General features: G+C 42.6%; 1 protein-coding gene and 1 long non-coding RNA gene across 2 annotated transcripts; one reads left to right on the forward strand and one right to left on the reverse strand.

Moving 5' to 3' along the window:
- Nucleotides 1-718: 718 nt before the first annotated feature.
- LOC134164187 (uncharacterized) lies at nucleotides 719-5460 on the reverse strand. The gene is made up of 2 exons (XR_009965041.1): nucleotides 5203-5460; nucleotides 719-1067 (listed from the first exon to the last, which is right to left on the reverse strand). It is a non-coding gene; the product is annotated as an uncharacterized LOC134164187 (long non-coding RNA).
- Nucleotides 4672-19403, forward strand: COQ10B (coenzyme Q10B). Its single transcript, XM_062619686.1, has 5 exons — nucleotides 4672-4853; nucleotides 10874-11014; nucleotides 12479-12671; nucleotides 15100-15201; nucleotides 18112-19403. Exons 1-5 carry the CDS (start codon nucleotides 4765-4767, stop codon nucleotides 18277-18279), a joined length of 693 nt encoding a protein of 230 aa, XP_062475670.1. The 5' UTR covers nucleotides 4672-4764; the 3' UTR covers nucleotides 18280-19403.
- The last annotated feature ends 37 nt before the right edge of the window (nucleotides 19404-19440 follow it).

The following is a 19440-nucleotide window of genomic DNA, read 5'->3' on the forward strand; positions in this document are numbered from 1 at the left end:
GAGAGGGACAGGACTCGGAATGGAGCTGAGCCGTTTCCGGTGCCGGCGAGGCGATCTGGGTGGGATGCAGGCAGCATTGTGCCTGTTCAGATGCGCATCTTTCCACACTACCAGGGTTTATCTGCATAACTGTCCAGGTTCCCTCCCTCCGTGCTTTTCAGGCCGTTTGATGAGGGACAATGTTTTCTAGTGGCCTTCAGGCAAGAACCTATTGTGTGTATGAAGGTATGAAGCACTTCAGTGCTCCCTTGTTATCTTCAGCCTAGAGAAGACAATCAGTAGTATTCTTCCACTATGTGGCTACAAACAGTCTTCTTCACACTTGAGACACCAAACATGTTAACTGTTTCCTGGAAACTTGTTTCTCCAGATACCAGTCTCTTTCCAATACTCAGTCCCACTGGAATTTGGATGCTTTGCTATGTTTGCCAAATTGCTTGCCCTTTGTTTCGTTTTACCAGGCTAACTGGCCCGCACCAACAGATGAATTGCTAGATACAAGAATAAAGCATATATATATGTATACTTGCCACAAGATGCGGGCAGATATAGACAACACTTCAGGCAATCAAGTCTATTCAGTATTTTAGTAAAGGCTTGAAAGAGAATGGAAGCTAGGTTTCTAAAATTGGTAGATGACACCAAACTGGCTAAAACCACTGGCAGATAGAAGAAGGAATTCAGAATAATCTTATATTGATCCATATAAAAAACAATCTAAGATCAAGGTGCACTTTAATGACAGACAAACACAAAGTACTATGTATTGGAATTTGAAATCAATTATTAGTTGAAAGTAGCCAAAAAAAAATAATCAGAAAGTGATCACATGTGGACAGCAAATCAAAGTTAAATATCTGTTAGTAGCAACATGCTGCCACAGAGTAAGTAAATCTAATTCTAGGCCATTGAAAGTGGCATTGCCTATAAAACCTGGAAAGCAATCATTTCACTTTACTTGGCACAGTCAGAAGCACTGATGGAGTACAGGATGATGGAGTACAGGATGATGGAGTTCATTTTGGGACTCTGCAGTTCAACAAAGACACACACAAACTTGGTGTAGCCTAGAAGAGAGTAGGAGGAATGATGAGAGGTTTATGGAATATGAGCTAGGTGAGAATGTAAACAGAAATCGTTTAGCTGTTCTACAGTAACTGTCCTTATGCAGCTTCTGCATTCACCTGGAAATTACGAACTTTTTTTCCCACTTCTGTTGATGGAATATATACATATTTCAACATCACTGACTACAGTACACCTCATAACTAAATGGGATTGATTTTGTCCACTTGCAAAACCCTGGAAAAGATCCAGGTGAAAAGTCAAGTGTTGTGAATAAGGTGATTTTGTTACTTCCTCAACCTTTAGTAGTAGTAAGCACATACCTAAGTAAAACACCAAGGCTGGAGACACAACTTAAGTTCAAAGTCCATGACTGCTCGATCATACAGCACATTAATGATATTTTATAACACAGCGTAACATGTAATCTTATATAATTTATTTACTATTATGCAGTTTTATTGTTTTATTCATCATCAGAAACTGTTAAGTCTCTGATCTCCTCAGAAGCCTTTGCAACAAGCTAAGCTGAGCCAACTTCAGAACTTCTGATAAGGTAAAATGTGTAAATTATTTGCAAAAAGGGTGATAAATGCGTGATGGCAAAACACATATTCACTACTCATCATTCCCTTTATAGAAGTTGGTAGTTCACATTATGGCTTTTTGAGGATTGTCTTAAAAGAAAATAAAGCCAAGGTTGTGCATTTGTGTGAATATGTATGTTTGATCGCTCAACTGATCTAGCCATCTGCCTGTCCATCTGACATGTGAGGGTTAGATTGAGGCACACAGTAATTCCCTACCACAAGAATTTAATGCATGTAACTATTTTAAGTAAATGTCACATGCTCGGGTTCATGATGAAGATCAATTTGCAGTAACTTTCTCTTGTTTCTTCAGCCTGACTTCTAACTTATGGGAGGCAGAATATTAGTTGCAATATTACAGTTCCTCAGTTATTAAACTGAACTGAGCTCAGGGGTTGCGGCCCCAGGGAACACTTCAAAATAGCAGTTTTAGAATATTCCATTTCCGACATAAAAGTGAGTTCTGTGCTATGAGAGCAAACAGGAATTGCACTGTGATGAGCAATGAGAAAACTGCTTTCTGCTTGTGTCTCTCCCACTGTCCCCCACCCCCCACTGCCAAATTCTGTATGCTGCCCTAGTTTCTTTGTGTCTGCCTGTCAAAGCCCTGAATATGTACTTTTGCTTCCTGCACAATCCTTCTGTCACAGAATACTGACAGGGTAGTAATGTACCAGTCCTATTTTGCCTGCCCGAGTTCCCATCCCTTTCCTCCTCATAGGCATGTACGTACACTTCACAGACATTCCTGTATGGGTTGGAAACAACTTGGATTTAAGAGACCATAAGCTTTGTAGATCTGGAAGCATACCCAAGTTAGACTTGTGAGGTCCTGCTTTACGTAACAGTTTCAGGTCCAATTTCATGACAGATTAAGCTATCGCTATCTGGCACTGCTGCAGCAAGAAGTATCCAACTACTCTGCCTGTCCTTGATTCACCTAGAAGTTTCTGGCACTGGTTCACTCAAAGAAGCCATGCTTATGACTACACCCTCCTGCTGATTCTTCCCAGAAGAACTTCTTATTGGTATTCATTTTTTCCCCACACCCAGCACGAGCTAACATTAAGCAAAAAGCCACAAACCTGGTCTAAAGTTCCAATCCTTTGATTTACCCCAGGTCTGTGCTTGGCTTCATGTGCTGGGGTCAGTTTATTGATATTTATGTGTTTATTAAAGGGAACAAAAAGAGAGGAAATATTTCACAGCAGCATCTACGTTTCAGCTCCATAAAGCTTCTCACACAATTTGAGCAAGAAAAAAATAGCACAAAATAAAATCTCTTCCAGTCCCTTGTTTCTGATGTCAACAAATAGTAAGGTAGAAAGGATCCTCCTCCTCACAGAAAAGCCAAAATGAGTTAAAAAACCACACTTCTGATTATGAACTTTTTGAAGGTGTTTGAATGAGAGCTGCTTTGTGGTTTGTAGTCTATGACCTGAGCACAAACCATCCCCACTTTGCCTGTCACTGCTGGTAAGGGCAGCCTGACAAACATAAATGCAAGATGGAGTGCAGCAGTCATCCGTGCTCCTAAGGTAATGTGTTCCCTGGGGGTGCCTGAGGATCCTTTCCTAGACTTTATCTAAAGAGGAGCCGGGCTCCAGGCCTGCAGGAGGCCTATGTCACAACTGGCACAGCACCCCAGAGCTGGCAGCAGGAGGGCGATGGGTAAGGACTGTACCAGCCCCTTGGAGAAGCAGAAAACACCACAGCTTTCCTCCAGCAGAGAGAACCTGAGGCCGGTGTCTGGAGCTGATCGCTTTCTCCCTGAGTAGTTAAAATAAATGCAGCCTGTACTGCACTGCGAGTGGGACAGGGTGCGAATAGAGCAGCTGGATTTCAAAACTGGCAGTGAGTACACACTGAAGTTTCAATGTTTTTTTGATTTTCAGGCCCACCAAAATCTTATGAAAGTGTAACAAGTGTAATCCTTTTCACAACAGGCTTACAGACAAATATTTTCATTATTGCTATGCCAGAAACAGTGCAGTGGTGCTATGCAAAATACATGAAAATCCTCTAGATTTTACATTGTAGCTCCTGATGAATTCAGTTAAATGCAAAATAGTTCATCTGCCCTTAATTCCTAGCTGTGTAATTTGCAGACCTTGTGACTAGCAACCTTATCATCATCTATGTGCAAATCAAGGATGGGTAAACACTGTGAAGTGCAAGTATAAGGCCTCCGTTCAAGGTTGAGTTCAAGTATTACGCGGCAGTTCAAGGTCCCCAGTCAAGAGCTGAATAGTCCACCAACTGTTGAATTAAAAAAAAAATAAATACTGTTTTATAGAAATAGGTTTTGTAGACTCGCTTTTAAACAACTTATGTGTAACGCATGATTGCATATAATACAAAATGTGTGACTGGACAGTATCTTAATAGTGGCTCTTCAATTGCAGGGCAGTTGTAAAACATACTTTTGTTAAGGGAGCCTGTATTTGAAAACCAAATTATGAGAAAGCGTAAGTAACAACACGACTTTTTCATGTCTATTTGTAGTTAAACGATGCTCTGCGACTGTAACCGGGTCTGCGGAGGCAGCGGTATGTTTTAATGACGTTGGTAATCCCACACGCATCGAGCGGGAGCAGGCTCATCACCACAGCGCTGCACACCCGCGGGCGCAGACCTCTGCTGAGGGAAGTCGATGTGACCCTCGCAAGGGCCCCGCCACCCGCCCGGCTGGGTGCCAAGGGGCCTTTCTAAGCCACTTGGACCGCCGAGGGCCCTTACCGGCCGCTCCGCTACCTGTTCCCGCAGTCCTTCCTGCGGACGGGGGGGTGGTCCAACCCTCAGCCAGCGCTGCGCTGCCCCGCCCCTCCCCAGTCACGCGCACTGCGGGGCCACGCGGGGAGGGCGGGAGCTCGCTCGCACAAGCCCTATTATAGCCGCGCGCGGGGCTCGCGCGCCGCCGGGCCAATCAGGAGCAGGGCCTGGGGGAGCAGTCTCGTGACGGAGCGCGCGCCGCTCCCGCCATGTCGGGCCGGCCCCTCAGCGGCGATAGGCGGTTGGGCGCGCGCGGCGGGGGCGCGGCTCCGCGCTGGCAGCCGTTAGGCAGCGCGCGGCCGGTGGGCGGGGCAGCCGCTGAGGAGCGGGGCCCGAGATGGCGCGGAACGGCCGGTCGCTCGGCAGGGTGCTGGTAGGAGGGCTTGCTGCCGCCCCGCCGCCGCCACCGCGCCCGGCCGCTGTCAGGTACGCGGGGCGAGGCGGAGTGGCCGCGGGGGTGACAGATAGGGTCCCGCCGCGGCTCCTCTCACCGCCGTGCCGCGGAACCGCCGCCGCGTCGGTCCCCTCCGCCAGCCGGGTGGCACCGCGGTAGCCCCGGGGAGCCACGAGCAGGGCCGAGGCCGGGGTGGGGCCGCCTGAGGCGCCCACTCCCTCAGCCCGCTCCACAGCGGCAGCTCTCGGGCGAGCCCCTGCCCGGCTCGTCCCGCCCGAGGAGCGGGGCGGGAGGGACGCTGGTGGCTTTGGGAAAAGAAAAAGTAGCCCCGGGTCCGCGTTCCGCGGGGGGAGGCTGAGGCGCTGCCCTCAGCTGCGGTACCTGTTGGCTCCTTTCAGCGCGGCCAGCGCCGTTGGAAGAATAGGCGATTACCAGATTCTGAAGTTGCCTCTTTGCTCGAGGCGGTTGCATAACTTTGAGCAATCTGTAACAGAGATGAAAAACTGAGTAAAGCGCCCGGGTGTTTTCCACTTCAGATAACGCAACAAGTTCCTTATCCCCTGATCACATGTAAGGCTGGCTGGAACTACCTGAGAAACAAATATGCTTTGGGGGAAGGGTTGATCTTGTCACTGAAAGAACAAGCAGAGGGTGCTATTTTAAAACCTTAGGAGAAAAAAGGGTTCTAATGTTGTGGCAGTGTGTTTGTTAAATTCGAAGTCCTACTGTCATCCTCATAAACCAGTGAAAAAGTGGAATAGAGATTGCTTCATGATGTCAAATTTCAAGCATTTGGCATAATTATTACTCTGCAGCGGTATAATGCCAACTTGGACCACCATTTCTCACCTATTATCCTGGGTGTTTTCATCCTTTAGGTTGTGTTTGCAGTATTAAAATGGTTCTATCCTGGTAAACGTACTTGCTGTTTTTAAAAGTAATTTATTAGAGTCTTGAGGGCAAAATCAATGACTGAGAAGATATTCAGTACAGGGAAGCTCATTAAGTAACTGTTTGCAAACTGGGTTTGAAAATGTTTCTCTTGTAAGGCAGAACCATCTTGCAGCTGGTTTTAAGCAAGTACAAGCTGAATCCAAAACAGCACTATATTACTTGTAGCTTTGAAGCTGGGGATGCTTTCACATGCTGTTGTCAACTCAGTAGACCCCTTGAAGTCCTGAGTAGGGTCAGTGTGTGGATGATAACTTCCTCCTGCAAATGGTGGATGAGCCGACCAGGAGAGGAGCGCTGCTGGATCTCATCCTCACTAACAAGGAGGGTCTGGTTGAAGCAGTAAGGGTAGAGGGCTGCCTTGGTTGCAGCGACCACGAGATGGTGAAGTTCAGGATCTTGTGTGGTAGGACTAGTAGAATACCAAGTAGAATTGCAACCCTGGACTTTAGCAGGGCAAACTTTGGCCTTTTCAAGCAATTGCTAGGGGAAATCCCATGGGCAAGGCTGCTTGAAGGAAAAGGGGCCCAAAATAGTTGGTTGACATTCAAGGACTGCTTTTTCCGTGCTCAAGATCGGAGCATCCCGACACGTAGGAAGTCAAGGAAGAGGGCCAAGAGACCTGTGTGGCTAAATAGGGAATTGCTGGGTATGCTCAAGTGGAAGAGGAGAGTTTACAGGTCATGGAAGGAGGGGCTGGCCACTTGGGAGGAATATAAGGCTGCTGCTAGGGGATGTAGGAAGGCAGCTAGGAGGACTAAGGCTTCCTTAGAATTAAACCTGGCAAGAAGGGTCAAGGACAGCAAAAAGAGCTTTTTCAAGTACATGGCAGACAAAACTAACACCAGAGGCAATGTAGGCCCACTGATGAACGGGATGGGTGCCCTGGTGACAGAAGATGCAGAGATGGCAGAGTTACTGAATGCCTTCTTTGTCTCTGTCTACTCTGCTGCAGGCAGTCCTGAAGAGCCCTATACCCCTGAGACCTTAGATGAAGTCAGGTCGACGGAGCGACTTGCCTTAGTCGATGAGGAATGGGTTAGAGATCAGTTGAGCAATCTGGACGTCCATAAATCCATGGGTCCAGATGGGATGCACCCGCGGGTGCTGAGGGAACTGGCGGAAGTCATTGCTAGACCACTCGCCATCATCTTTACCAAGTCCTGGGAAACGGGAGAGGTGCCTGAGGACTGGAGGAAGGCAAATGTCACTCCGGTCTTCAAAAAGGGCAAGAAGGAGGACCCGGGTAACTATTCAGCCTCACCTCCATCCCTGGGAAAGTGATGGAACACCTTATCCTTGGTGCCATCTTAAAGCATATCAAGGATAAGAGGGTTATGAGGGGCAGTCAACATGGCTTCACCAGGGGGAAATCATGTTTGACCAATCTCTTAGCCTTTTATGAGGAAATAACACGGTGGATGGATGATGGCAGAGCGGTGGATGTGGTCTACCTTGACTTCAGCAAAGCCTTTGACACAGTCTCCCACAGCATCCTCACGGCACTGGATGACCAGGTAGTGAGGTGGACTGCGAACTGGCTGAAGGAGAGAAGCCAGAGAGTTTTCTATGGGGCTCTAGTTGGAGGCCTGTAACTAGTGGAGTGCCTCAAGGGTCAGTACTGGGACCGGTATTATTTAATATATTCATCAATGATTTAGATGAGGGAATTGAGTGTACTATCAGCAAGTTTGCTGATGACACTAAGCTGGGAGGAGTGGCTGACACGCCAGAAGGCTGTGCTGCCATCCAGCGAGACCTGGACAGGCTGGAGAGTTGGGCAGGGAATAACGGGATGAAATATAACAAGGGAAAGTGTAGAGTCCTGCATCTGGGCAGGAACAACCCCAGGTTCCAGTATAGGTTGGGGAACGACCTGCTAGAGAGCAGTGTAGGGGAGAGGGACCTGGGGGTCCTAGTGGACGACAGGATGACAATGAGCCAACACTGTGCCCTTGTGGCTAAGAAGGCCAATGGCATCCTGGGATGTATTAGAAGGGCGGTGGTTAGTAGGTCGAGAGAGGTCCTCCTTCCCCTCTACTCTGCCCTGGTGAGACCCCATCTGGAATATTGTGTCCAGTTCTGGGCCCCTCAGTTCAAGAAGGACAGGGAGCTGCTGGAGAGAGTCCAGTGCAGGGCAACCAAGATGATTAAGGGAGTGGAGCATCTCCCTTATGAGGAAAGACTGAGGGAGCTGGGTCTTTATAGTTTAGAGAAGAGGAGACTGAGGGGTGACCTTATAAGTGTCTATAAATATATAAAGGGGGAGTGTCACGAGGATGGAGCCAGGCTCTACTCAGTGGCAAACAATGATAGGACAAGGGGTAATGGGTGCAAACTGGAACACAAGAGGTTCCACTTAAACTTGAGAAGGAACTTCTTCTCAGTGAGGGTGACGGAACACTGGAACAGGCTGCCCAGGGAGGTTGTGGAGTCTCCTTCCCTGGAGACATTCAAAGCCCGCCTGGACACATTCCTGTGTAACGTTATCTAGGTGTTCCTGCTCCGGCAGGGGGATTGGACTAGATGATCTTTTGAGGTCCCTTCCAATCTCCAGCATACTGTGATACTGTGATACTGTGATGGGGTCCTGAGACTTCAAGAACTCAGGTGGTAAGTTAGGCTCATTCAGACTGAGATGACACTTGTTGGCAACACTCATTTTTGGGGGATGGGAACAGCTGTTGACAGAGAATTTGAATCAACTCGTCTCACAGACCATAAAATGGCCATCAGGGACCACTAACCGGATGGAACTAACGGTTATGATAACAATTTGCTCTTACAGCTAATTTCAGTTTTTATAGTCAGGAGTTCAAGATCCCTTTTTACAAAAATAAGTTAATCTTCAGGCTTAGAAATTTTTGTAGCTATTAAAAATGATCACTGAATACAGATCACTTACATACATATACCATAGACCAGTAAATGTTTTCTCTCAGGCCATGGAATTCAGGTGAGACAGTGGTCAGTGCCCAAATGTTTACAGAGAAAGCAGTGAGTGGCAGGAATTGAGCCATGCCAGCCAGAGCAGTGTGAGCAGATATGGTTGTGTCACTGCTGGAGGATAATATGGAGGTGGTCCTTGTGTCTGAATGCTGCTAAGGGCTTGGCTTTTCTTCTGTAGCCTTGATCAGGTTCACAAAACCATGTGTGAGAGTCCATTGGAATCCATGCTTTTGTGATTTCTTGAAAAGAGGTGTGCTTTCCTGAACTGGAACCAAGCCTAGCACACTGTCACAGCATCTGTTTTTCTTCAGATAAAATCGTGGGAGAGATGAAGCCTCCCCATGTTTGTTAGCATTATAGCCTCTCTTAACCTTGCCTTCCTTGAACGACAATGTCATTGTGAAAGGGACGTTGTCTTACGGCTGCTAAAAGATTATGTGTAGATATTGTTTTTCAGCCTTGTAACTGAAATGGCTCTAGATAAAACTGCATTAAAAAATATACTGGCATAGCATTACAGTAAAAATAAAAACAAGAATAGAAACCCGGCAGCTAATTTGTACTGTGTACTGTATGTAGTCCTGCATGGAGAAAATAATTTAAATTAGCTCTCCAGAATGAAGTCCGGTCCAAGCATTTGAACGCTTTCTATAAACCTGGTTGGGGCAGCTACAATGTTACCGGCACCCTCCAGCATTTCTATGAAAGCAATGCTCTTCCTTAACAGTCTTGTCCAGTCTGTGTGGAAAAAAAATCCAAACTATGTTCTCTACATCCCTTGGGATACAGCTGCAAACATTTGCAGAGTTTGTTGTCTGGACTTTTAAAGTCAACCTATTATTTAACCTTTTTGATACCATACTGGTCACATTTTAAGTAACTCCTTTTCAACTGCACAGATTACAGTCTCTGTTGTCAAACCTCTCCCTGTATCACAGCTGCGTATTTATTTGTAAAAGGTCTGCACAGATTGTTTCTAATCTGCTGATGATTATTTTCCTCTGAACTCAATACCAATCTATTATTTGCCTGTCTCCTAATACAGTGGCCATATAAACCAATGGGGTCAGGCCCAGATTATTACTGTGTTTCTTTAGAATTCATAGTTACATTGATTTTTAATGAACAGAATAATAATTTAAATTGTTTACAATTGGCAACTCTAACTCACTAGACTACTTTGCTGGTTAGTAAAAAATACTATCTATCTGTTCACTGAGTTTAAAAAATACCCCCAAACAAGTGTAATGTTAAGTGGGGAAGGTTGGTTCCATTTTTGACTATGTGAATCTAGAAGTATGGTCCTGATTGTTTAATTAGAGAAAGAACAGAGAAAGACCTAGGTTGCTCTTTAGCTTATGTTTGTGGAATCACTGACAACAAATAGTGGCATATTTAGCTTCCTTGTGCCAAAAATCAGAGCCTTTGAGGTAGCATTTTGTGTCTTAACTGACTTGACCTAGGCAAAATCAGTTATTTAGCAAAATAGACCTATTAATCACAGTGGGTATTTGTTCGATTTTAGTGTAGATGTTCACAAAGAACACAGAGGTACAATCTCAGAATTACTAGCATTTTTAAAGGTAATTTGTTACATTTTACTTACAAATACACTGTGTCTGAGGTTTTGCATGATATATTCTGAAGGAAATGTAGAAAGCTGGGTAAATGATGTACTTTCTGACAGGTCTTTCAGAATGAGATTGTCCTTCTAAGAGAAGGATGGCAGCAGAGGGATTGTAGCAGAGTTCAGCTTCATATCTCCAGGTGTAACCTTCTCTTTGCATATTCCAGAAGGGTAAAGTATTGCAGACTGTGTGTTGCTTTTGCTATTAAGGAAGCCTGTTCTGCAAGCTAAGTGCTTGTGAGGTTTGTACGTGAACTCAGGCTGGCAGTGTTTAATGAGGGCCTTTGTATTTTACTCTGCCACTTACTTTCCTCGTGACTGGGGGCTATTTTTAGTTTCTCCTAAGGAAAAAAAAGTCCCCCTTGTGTTTTTAATGATCCGTGTTCTCTTACAAGCATTTGTTTTTGCTTTTCCATCTGAATCTGACGTTTTCTGGAACGTTAAGCAACAGATTTTCTCACCTGAATATATTGTTATTTATTTTGCTGACATTAAATGCATCTAAGAACATTTCTACTGTTTCAGACACTTGGCTTCTTGTGGTATTCTGATGACCAGAATTTCTCCTTCGCCTGTAAGGAGCCATGCCTTTTCAAGAACCTTCTTCAACATTGCTGCACCGCTAGTAAACAAAAGAAAAGAATATTCTGAAAGAAGAATTATCGGGTTTGTATAGAAGTGTGGAAAGAGAATTTATGTGCTTCTTGATTTTGTGTTTGCTGTGGTTAATCCAAAATGCTAGAAGTTAAAGACTGAGCATCCCTGAACACACAGGCCCCAGTGACTCTGCCCAACTGGAGACTAGAAAGGAGTTTTGACTTTTGGAATTTACAGAAATCGGGCTTTTCCAGTCTGAAACTGGAACTCAAAGCCTTGCCTCACAGAAAGAAACTGCAGAAATAAACCTTCTATTCCAGGAAAAAATGAAAATAACCTTGAAAGGGAAGAATACACTAGTGATTTAATCTGGTGAAATGGGAACAAATCAGCAAGTGTGAAAACTCTGTTCCCTTCTGTCCCAAATCCATGCCAGTGTTTGCACTTACATTATGTTGTACTTCTCACTCCTCAAAATTTTCTTCTCTTTGAAAGCAGGAAATTAGTTAGTTGTGTGATGAAGAAACTTAGGCATATAGAAAAAGACTTTGAAATCCTGTTTACCTTAAAGGTAGCGGGAAAATTCCAGCTCATTTAATGAGACTGGGATCTGCCCCCAGTCTTTGATCCACAATAGTATGAACTGCTTGTTTAAAGGCATAATGTTTTTACTATGCTTAACATTCATTTATGTGACAGTTGTTGAACTGCAACAGATTTCCCATATTCATTTAAAAAGAGCCTTTGTCCAGTACTTACTGTTGAGTACTGTTGAACATACGCTTCATTTTAAACGCAGGTGGAGTTAAGCATGTGCTTCGATTCTTTTCTGAGTCAGAACTAAAAACTAAAAACCATAGCTATGTAATACTTTGCCACATTACAGTAGAATCAACTAAAATATTGCCACCATATTCTTTCATGTGATTTCAATATCCTACTTGAGCCAGGGGAGTTGGACAAGATGATATCCAGAGCTTCCTTCCAACCTCAGCTATTCTGTGAAGTTTTTCCATTGCATGTATTTTTAATTAAGCTTTTTTATTTGGGCTAAAATAAGGGAAGTAGTGTTCCTCTATTTAAACCTTATGAAATATAGTACTTCAGTTCTGATACACCTTTTCTTTGTAGCCATGAAGCGTGGGTTCTTTATGTGGAATGTCTAAGATTGACCTAAATGAAGACCAGCTGTGCTGGGAAAAATATTTTTCCCATTTGAAACATATGCATATTTACCTGATAATACAGAAAGTAGCAGACACCAGGTTCACTGTTCACTAACTTTACTGCTGGATGTTGTGTGGTGTTTTGCTTCTTAAAGCAAAGACTTGTACAGTTTATTACTTTTTTTTTTTTTCCCTCTTAGTTAGCAAAGGTGCATTTTTAATTTCCAGAAACAGGTGTAGTGTTTGCAGGTGACTTGTATGTTCACTTTTCAAACTGCCTATGCCATTTATACCATCTTTGAAACTTTTAAATACTGAATTTGAGGTTAATATACCTTGTAGCAAATGTTAATGTTTCTGTTTCCAGGTACTCTATGCAGGAAATGTATGAAGTTGTGGCTGTTGTGGAGAATTACAAACTATTTGTTCCTTGGTGTAAAAGATCAGATGTATTAACAAAGCGCTCTGGATACTGCAAAGCACAGTTAGAAATCGGATTCCCTCCTGTCGTAGAGACGTATACGTCGATTGTTACCCTAGTGAGACCTCATTTAGTTAAGGTAACTGTTTTGCTGTGGGTTTTTTCTTAGCTGCGACTTTCTGTAACCTTTGAAAAGCAAATATTCCAGAAATGTCTTGCTTCAAAACAAAATTTGTAAGGGGAGTGCTTTATGTGGCTCAAAATCTGTGTTGCTTTTAAGAGTTTAGATTAACTGGGGAGAATTTTAATGTGCTTTTATAATATAACCGGGCAAATGGTGGTGGTGAGTTCCATTTTAATTTGCCTTTGCTGGAGAAACTGCAACCATTAATAAGAGATACCATTTTTGTTTGGTTTTGTTATAATTTTCCTCTCTAAATGCAAAATTAATACTGACTTAAAAGTTATCTTTGACTGTAGCTTCTGATGCCTTAGCAAAATTGGTATCTGTCATTACTTCTGACAATTTTAACTAGTTAATATGTGAAGTCTAAAACCGAGCTGAAGACCTTGTTATTCAGTGTATTGAAGAGAAGACAGAGTAGATTTAAACACCATGTTTTAGAATTACTCTGTTCAGAAGAGAAGCAGTTGTATTTCTCCTCCTTTCAGCTTTTCAAGGCAATAATTAAAACAAAAATATAAAGGGAGAAATTTTAAATGGTGCCTGGATCTTCTAACTACTTGTTTGCCTTACGTGTTCAAATCTGTTTCGGCAAGGAACAGCTCAGAACAGATTCCTTACAGCAAAACTGCTTCTCCCTTCATTTGGCAGATCTTGATTATTTCTTGGATTAACTAGTGAAAATACTACGGTTAATTGCTGCTCAAGATAATTGTTTAGATATCCTAGTTCACTTTTCTTTTTTAGGCTTCCTGTTAAAAGACATTGCTTACAACAGAAAATAGGTATAGGTTTAAGTACAGGAGAGACATAAGTTTAGACAGGAATATGCTAAGTGCCTTTACTCAAGGTACTTACTGATTCTGGAAAGAAAAAAGTCTCACTTTACTAAGTTGAGCAGCTACAATGGAAAAATTTGCATTTTACATGATGACTGCTCTCCCTTTCTACTCTTTCCTGACAAGACTGGACTCTCTTCCCCTCTAATTCACTCAAACAGGGAATTATTGTTTCAGAAAAGACCACAGAAGCGGTGAGGAAAGCCGTTTCTTTAGAATTCTTCCTCCTTGACTTATTAGCCTTTTCTCTGCTGGGATTGTTTTTCTCAGAAGTTTTCATTATATTCATGTAACTATAGGAACGTTTCTAGAGAAACAACTACTTTGTTGCTTGGACAGTGAAGTTTGGACTGCTTCACTGGCCTCAGAAATAACTTTGGGCAAAGGCATCTTGCAGGCTGGTCTAGCATAGCAGGCTACGGATGACAACAAAATGAGCAGTGGAAAAATCACACTGGTAGCAGCAGCTACCAGGGAAGCATGGAATGCGTTTGCTGCTTACAAGGCTGGGAGGAAGGGGGACACAGTGGCGGTTTTCCTGTTCTTTCTGCCCTTCTGGCAGCTGCATGAAAAGCAAACCCAGCTCTTTGTGGCCAATCTTCCCTCCACTCCTGCCCTTTCTGCTGAAGAAGTAGCAAGGTACTGCATCTCATTCCTGGGCAGAAAAATGTAGGCATTTTTGTGCTGCTGATTGATCTTGGAGATGGCTTACCTTACTATGGCTTTCAAAGCATGAGCAATACCTATTCATTATGTGTAGTCTTGTTGGAGCAGAGCTGCTTGTGGTAGCAGGAAGAACTTGTAAAAACAAGTTAAAAAAGTAAAGTTAGAGAAATTCTCTCTAGAAATTCAGAGCCAATTGAGATTACAGCTTCACAAAATCATCTGTATGTGCCAAAAGAAAAATCAGTGACAGTAAGGATCCTATTGTCACAAAAACTATGAAGTTGACTACAGCGAATACTTTGTTGTTTTGAAGGAGGATTGTATGCAAGCACTCCTGAAATGTTAGGTATGGCTTCCTGGTAACTAAAAGTCAACATATAAGCTGATTATGAACTTGAGTGTAAAGTCTTACTGCCTTCATGGTAGCTCTTGATCACAATAGTATCTTGTGACAGGTGATGCTTGGAGTTTGTCTTCAGTGAGGTTTATTTTGATGCTAAGTATTCCTGCATCCTGAGACTACCAGTCCATATATCAGTATATAAAGAAAAAAAGTACAAACCCAGTTAATATCCGTATCCTTTGCTTAAAGCAGTGTTGTTCAAAATTCTGGTATACAGCATTATTCTGATGTTCCGTGCATCATGCTAGAGATCTGTTTTATGACTCTCAACAAGAGTTTTTCCTCTCCCTTAAAAGGAATTTAGTTATTTTGCCATAAATGACATTGGGCAAATGGGATCTCATGCTGGCTGCACTATGAGAATAATTTTAACTATCTCGTGACCTTCACTCTCTAACAAAATGCAAACTACAGTAATAGCAATTTGTCACATCTGTACAAGCCTAATTGTAGCTTCACTTTTTCACTATTTTAGGCATCCTGCACTGATGGGAAACTATTTAATCACTTGGAAACAGTGTGGCGTTTCAGCCCAGGTATCCCTGGTTATCCAAGGACATGTACATTGGATTTTTCAGTAAGTAGTGGCATTCAGACTATGACGTGCTTAGAACAGGGCATAGAAACAGTATCTTCAGCTGTGCTTTTTTTTATTAAATGTGTGGTACTCATTCATTTTTGTTTTTATTTTTTTAACAGAAACCCTGAAAGCAAGTTAGTTGTAGTTACTACTAGCCAAAAACTTTTGGAAAGTTTACCATATGGAAACCACTACAATGTCCTGTAGAGATAGCAGTCTTCTGTGAGGAATCCACATATCATGAAACAGTCTAAGGACTGGCATCTCTTACCCTACAATTCTAAACATGCTGAAGTTTTTAGTCAAATACAAAGGGAGAAATACTAAACATACTTTGCTATTTCCCCTTTAATTGCTCTATAACCTAAGTGTTCTTGGTACTAGAAAGCAGGTATTCTGTTTGGCCTTCAGTTTGATCAATTTCATTTTCTAGCTTCTAGTTTTACTTTTTGATGTATTTTTACTCTTACACCTTCCTTTTATAATGAAGGTATAACAGATTTTTGCTTGCACCTCTATGAAGGGATATCACTGCAGCTCAAAACTATCCTTCTTTAAATCTGTACATGATTTAGCCTGTTACTCCTAGACAAATTGTCTTTCACTCAAGTTACTGCTTTTCCATTTTGTCTGTGTAGTCTGTCATCACATTGTTTTCTCACATTTTATAGTGTTAAGGGTAGGTGTTGCATCGAGCATGTAACTAAACTGGAGTTCAGAACGGGATGCAAAATTGCACAGAAATGGGTTGATCCTGCTGCCCTCTACTGGGATTCTCTGCTTTAAAAATTGTCTTCTGTGAATAAAAAAAGCCAGCTTTTGGAGTATTTGTAAACTAGCACATTAATTTCCTCAGGTTAGCAACTTTCAGCTTATTGAATTCATACAGTTCAACTGTAAAAATTAATCTATAGGCACTCCAACAAATACATTTCTCATGGGATTTGCCAATGACATTTGCATGTTACTTGCTTGTGGTATTTTCATTTCTCCAGGCAAATAAGTGTCAAATCCTGCTACTAACCAGTACATGTAAATGTTTAAACACTGTCATCTAAATATTGAGTCTGTGAGGAGAACTCCCCACACCACCTTTTGACATTTCAGATCAAGAATTCCAGCTAAAGGGAGCCAAAACTGGGCTTAAAGTGGACATTTTCACTTTCTTGGGGAAAAACTACCTCTACTTCTTACTGCTTACCCCATTTTGAGGTGGCAGAAGCAAATGTAGCCATCTGAGAAGCAGACTGAGAAGCAGACTGCTTCAACAAAGCCTAGTCCTGACGGACTCCAACCCTTGCTGGTTACTGACCTGCTGTGTTACTTGCCTCTGAGCCTGTGCAGTTAGGGATGATAAGCATTTCACAACAACCTTCTCAAAACATACTGTGCTATTACAGATACTGGAGAGAAAACTTTGATTTCAAGAATGCTCATTTGCTTTACAAAATATAATTTGAGTTTTGGGTTATGCTGGTTCCCACAAGCTACTGTATCCTGTTTTGCTAGCTTGATGGCAGAAGACATATATAAGCAGCAGAGAACTAGTTTGGTTTCAGCTCCTAAATGACTTGGTATATAGATTGAAGTCCACCACCATTTTTACCATGTGCAAACTTTGTGTGTACTGTACCTGAAGTTTTTACATAGTAACTGAACATGATGCCAAACTCCTTATCCCTGGCCTGCACAACTCTACATGCTCTGAACTACAGCGTTCATACTTTCAAAAGGCACGTTAATTTTACTCATGCTTGAGGTTAGGCAAATTGTAAGTGAAGCTACACTTGGCTTACAAGCCAAGTGGTTTAATTGTGTGCTCCTGTGTTGCAGTTAATGTGCATTACTCATAAGCTATTTGAGAGCAGCTGCATTTGCTCAATATAGCATTTAATCTGCTGATTTTTCAGGAGTGACAAAAATACTTCAATCTCAATCCAAAAGACATGCTATAGCAGGACTGATGAAATTGCAGAAGAGCAACCTGCTTTTCCTGAAAAGTCTGTAATCATTTTGGGAAGCTTTGTGTTCCTAAACAATACCATTCCATGGCCTTAGGGGAATAGTATTTAGCTAGGCTGAAGGCCAGCACAGCACAAAAATGTAATTGAAGACTATTAGACATAAAAATGACCTTTTCTTCTGAGGGTGGAGAGAAAAGGCAGTTCCCTGCATGCCTGCCTTAACAGTTAACTGCTGCATTAGCTTCAGTTAAAATGCAAGATTCAGTAGCTAGAAGAAAATGCAGAAGCTCTAGTGCTGTGGTAAGAGGCCCAAGGGTGCAGAACAGAGCTTAACCTTTATGGCTATAGGCTGACATTGCCTGCCTGTGTCAGGACAGCGTGTTTTGGCACACACAGTCAAATTTGTATCTCGTTTGAACATACCGTAACTACAGCTACCAAGATGGAAAGACTGATTTAAAATGCTGGTAGTTCACAAGTACCTATTTCGAGCTAGGTTTAAATGGCTCTTAGGTTTGCACCAGCTTACCTGTAAGGCTGTTGCCATGCCATGCCATGCAGGACTTTCTTCAGAGAACTTACGGCCCCCGGGTGAATCCTGTGTGCAAAGTAACTGATTTATTTGTTGTCAATAAGTTTTCATTATCCTGACTGTGATGCATCATTTATTAAGTAAAATAGAGTTTAGATAAATGGAAATGATTACCTCAAAAAACTGAAAGAAGGGATTCTAACTGAAGAGCTTGGGGAGATACTGTCCTCTGACAAAGGAATAAGGCTTTTCTTCTCAGACACACTCACATATAGCTCTGTTTTAACTGTTCTTTCTCCTGCAGCTTGCAGACTAACTGGAGATGCTTTAATGAAGTTGTCTTCTTCTAACAGCATTTTTTACCACAATGGTAGACATAGAAAAACAATTATTCTCTATTTTCTTAAACAGGTTTCTTTTGAATTTCGTTCACTTCTACACTCAAAACTTGCTACGCTATTTTTTGATGAAGTGATAAAGCAGATGGTAGCTGCTTTTGAAAGAAGAGCATCCAAGCTCCACGGTCCAGAAACAAGCATACCTCGGGAGCTAATGCTCCATGAAGTTCATCAGACGTAAAGGGAACCGCAAGAACCTCCATTACAAACTTGTCTGTACACTTCATTTGTTCAAGAGGTGCTGCGCTCCTCCTTCGGGGCATCTATTTCATACCTGAGCTTTGTGTGGGATTTTATACTGTACAAACCACACTGGTTCAGCCAGATGTATATAGAATGTTCAAGCCACGATCAGGACAAACTTAAGGCCTTATCAACAACAGACACTTGGCAGTTTCTATAACACAAGGTGTCACAGGCTGCCATTTATTAACTTGTCAAACAGTTTGTGTAATCACAGCCTAAGTTCTGCCTTACCTAAAGTTATGGGAGGATTTTTTTTCAGCTTTGTAACATACTTGTTTGGGGATTTATTTTTTTTTCAGCTTTGTAATATATGACCTCAAATTTAAGTTATTGTTAGCATACGTGTAACTTAACAGCATCAACTCAGCCACCTCTGCCCCAGTGAAGGGAAGTGCGCATTCTGGGTCTGCAGATCATTAAACAGTCTGTCAACCATGGAGTAGCAGGTGCTTGTCAGCCAAGGGAGAGACAAGGGTTAAGTCAGGAGTCTCCAGCTGCTGCTTAACTCTGAACAATAACTGCTATAGAAAGAACACCACAATCTGAACACTCTTGATTTTTCCAGTAATTAAACATTAAGGAGTACATGTAATGTGAGGGGTGCCATAACTCAAGTGCAATGATTCCAGCGGTAGCCAGTGGGTTGTAGCTGTCTAGGCTTCAGCCACCACTGAACACAGTACATTTGGCAGGTGGAACTTGCTGAACTGCAACTTTCACTGTCACACACTGCACTGGGGTTGGGATAGATACATCTCATATAATGTAATCACTTCCCTGTTCCAACCCAACTTTAACCCAACTAGATGAGCACTGCAGCTGTGAGAACTAGAGCAGATACACAGTAGTCTGTACCACAGAGCTATCCTCCCTGCACGGAAGGAACAAGATGTCTTCCACTTACTGCAGATAAGCATGCCCAAGGCCAGTTGTCACTATAAACCATACAACAGGCCTAAATCTTAGTTCTGTTTTTTTTCAGTACCATACTATTTAATTATCAGTCCATTACAACAGTAAAAGCTGTCTTGATTAAAAAAGATGTATCTTTAGCAGGTCCATTCCTGATGATGTTCTTTTTAATCCCTGAAGAAAC

The sequence above is a fragment of the Pezoporus occidentalis genome, unplaced genomic scaffold (assembly GCF_034315485.1).
Source record: "Pezoporus occidentalis ecotype Australia unplaced genomic scaffold, CSIRO_AGI_Poc_V1 ctg213, whole genome shotgun sequence".
In the NCBI taxonomy this organism is placed as follows: Eukaryota; Metazoa; Chordata; class Aves; order Psittaciformes; family Psittacidae; genus Pezoporus; species Pezoporus occidentalis.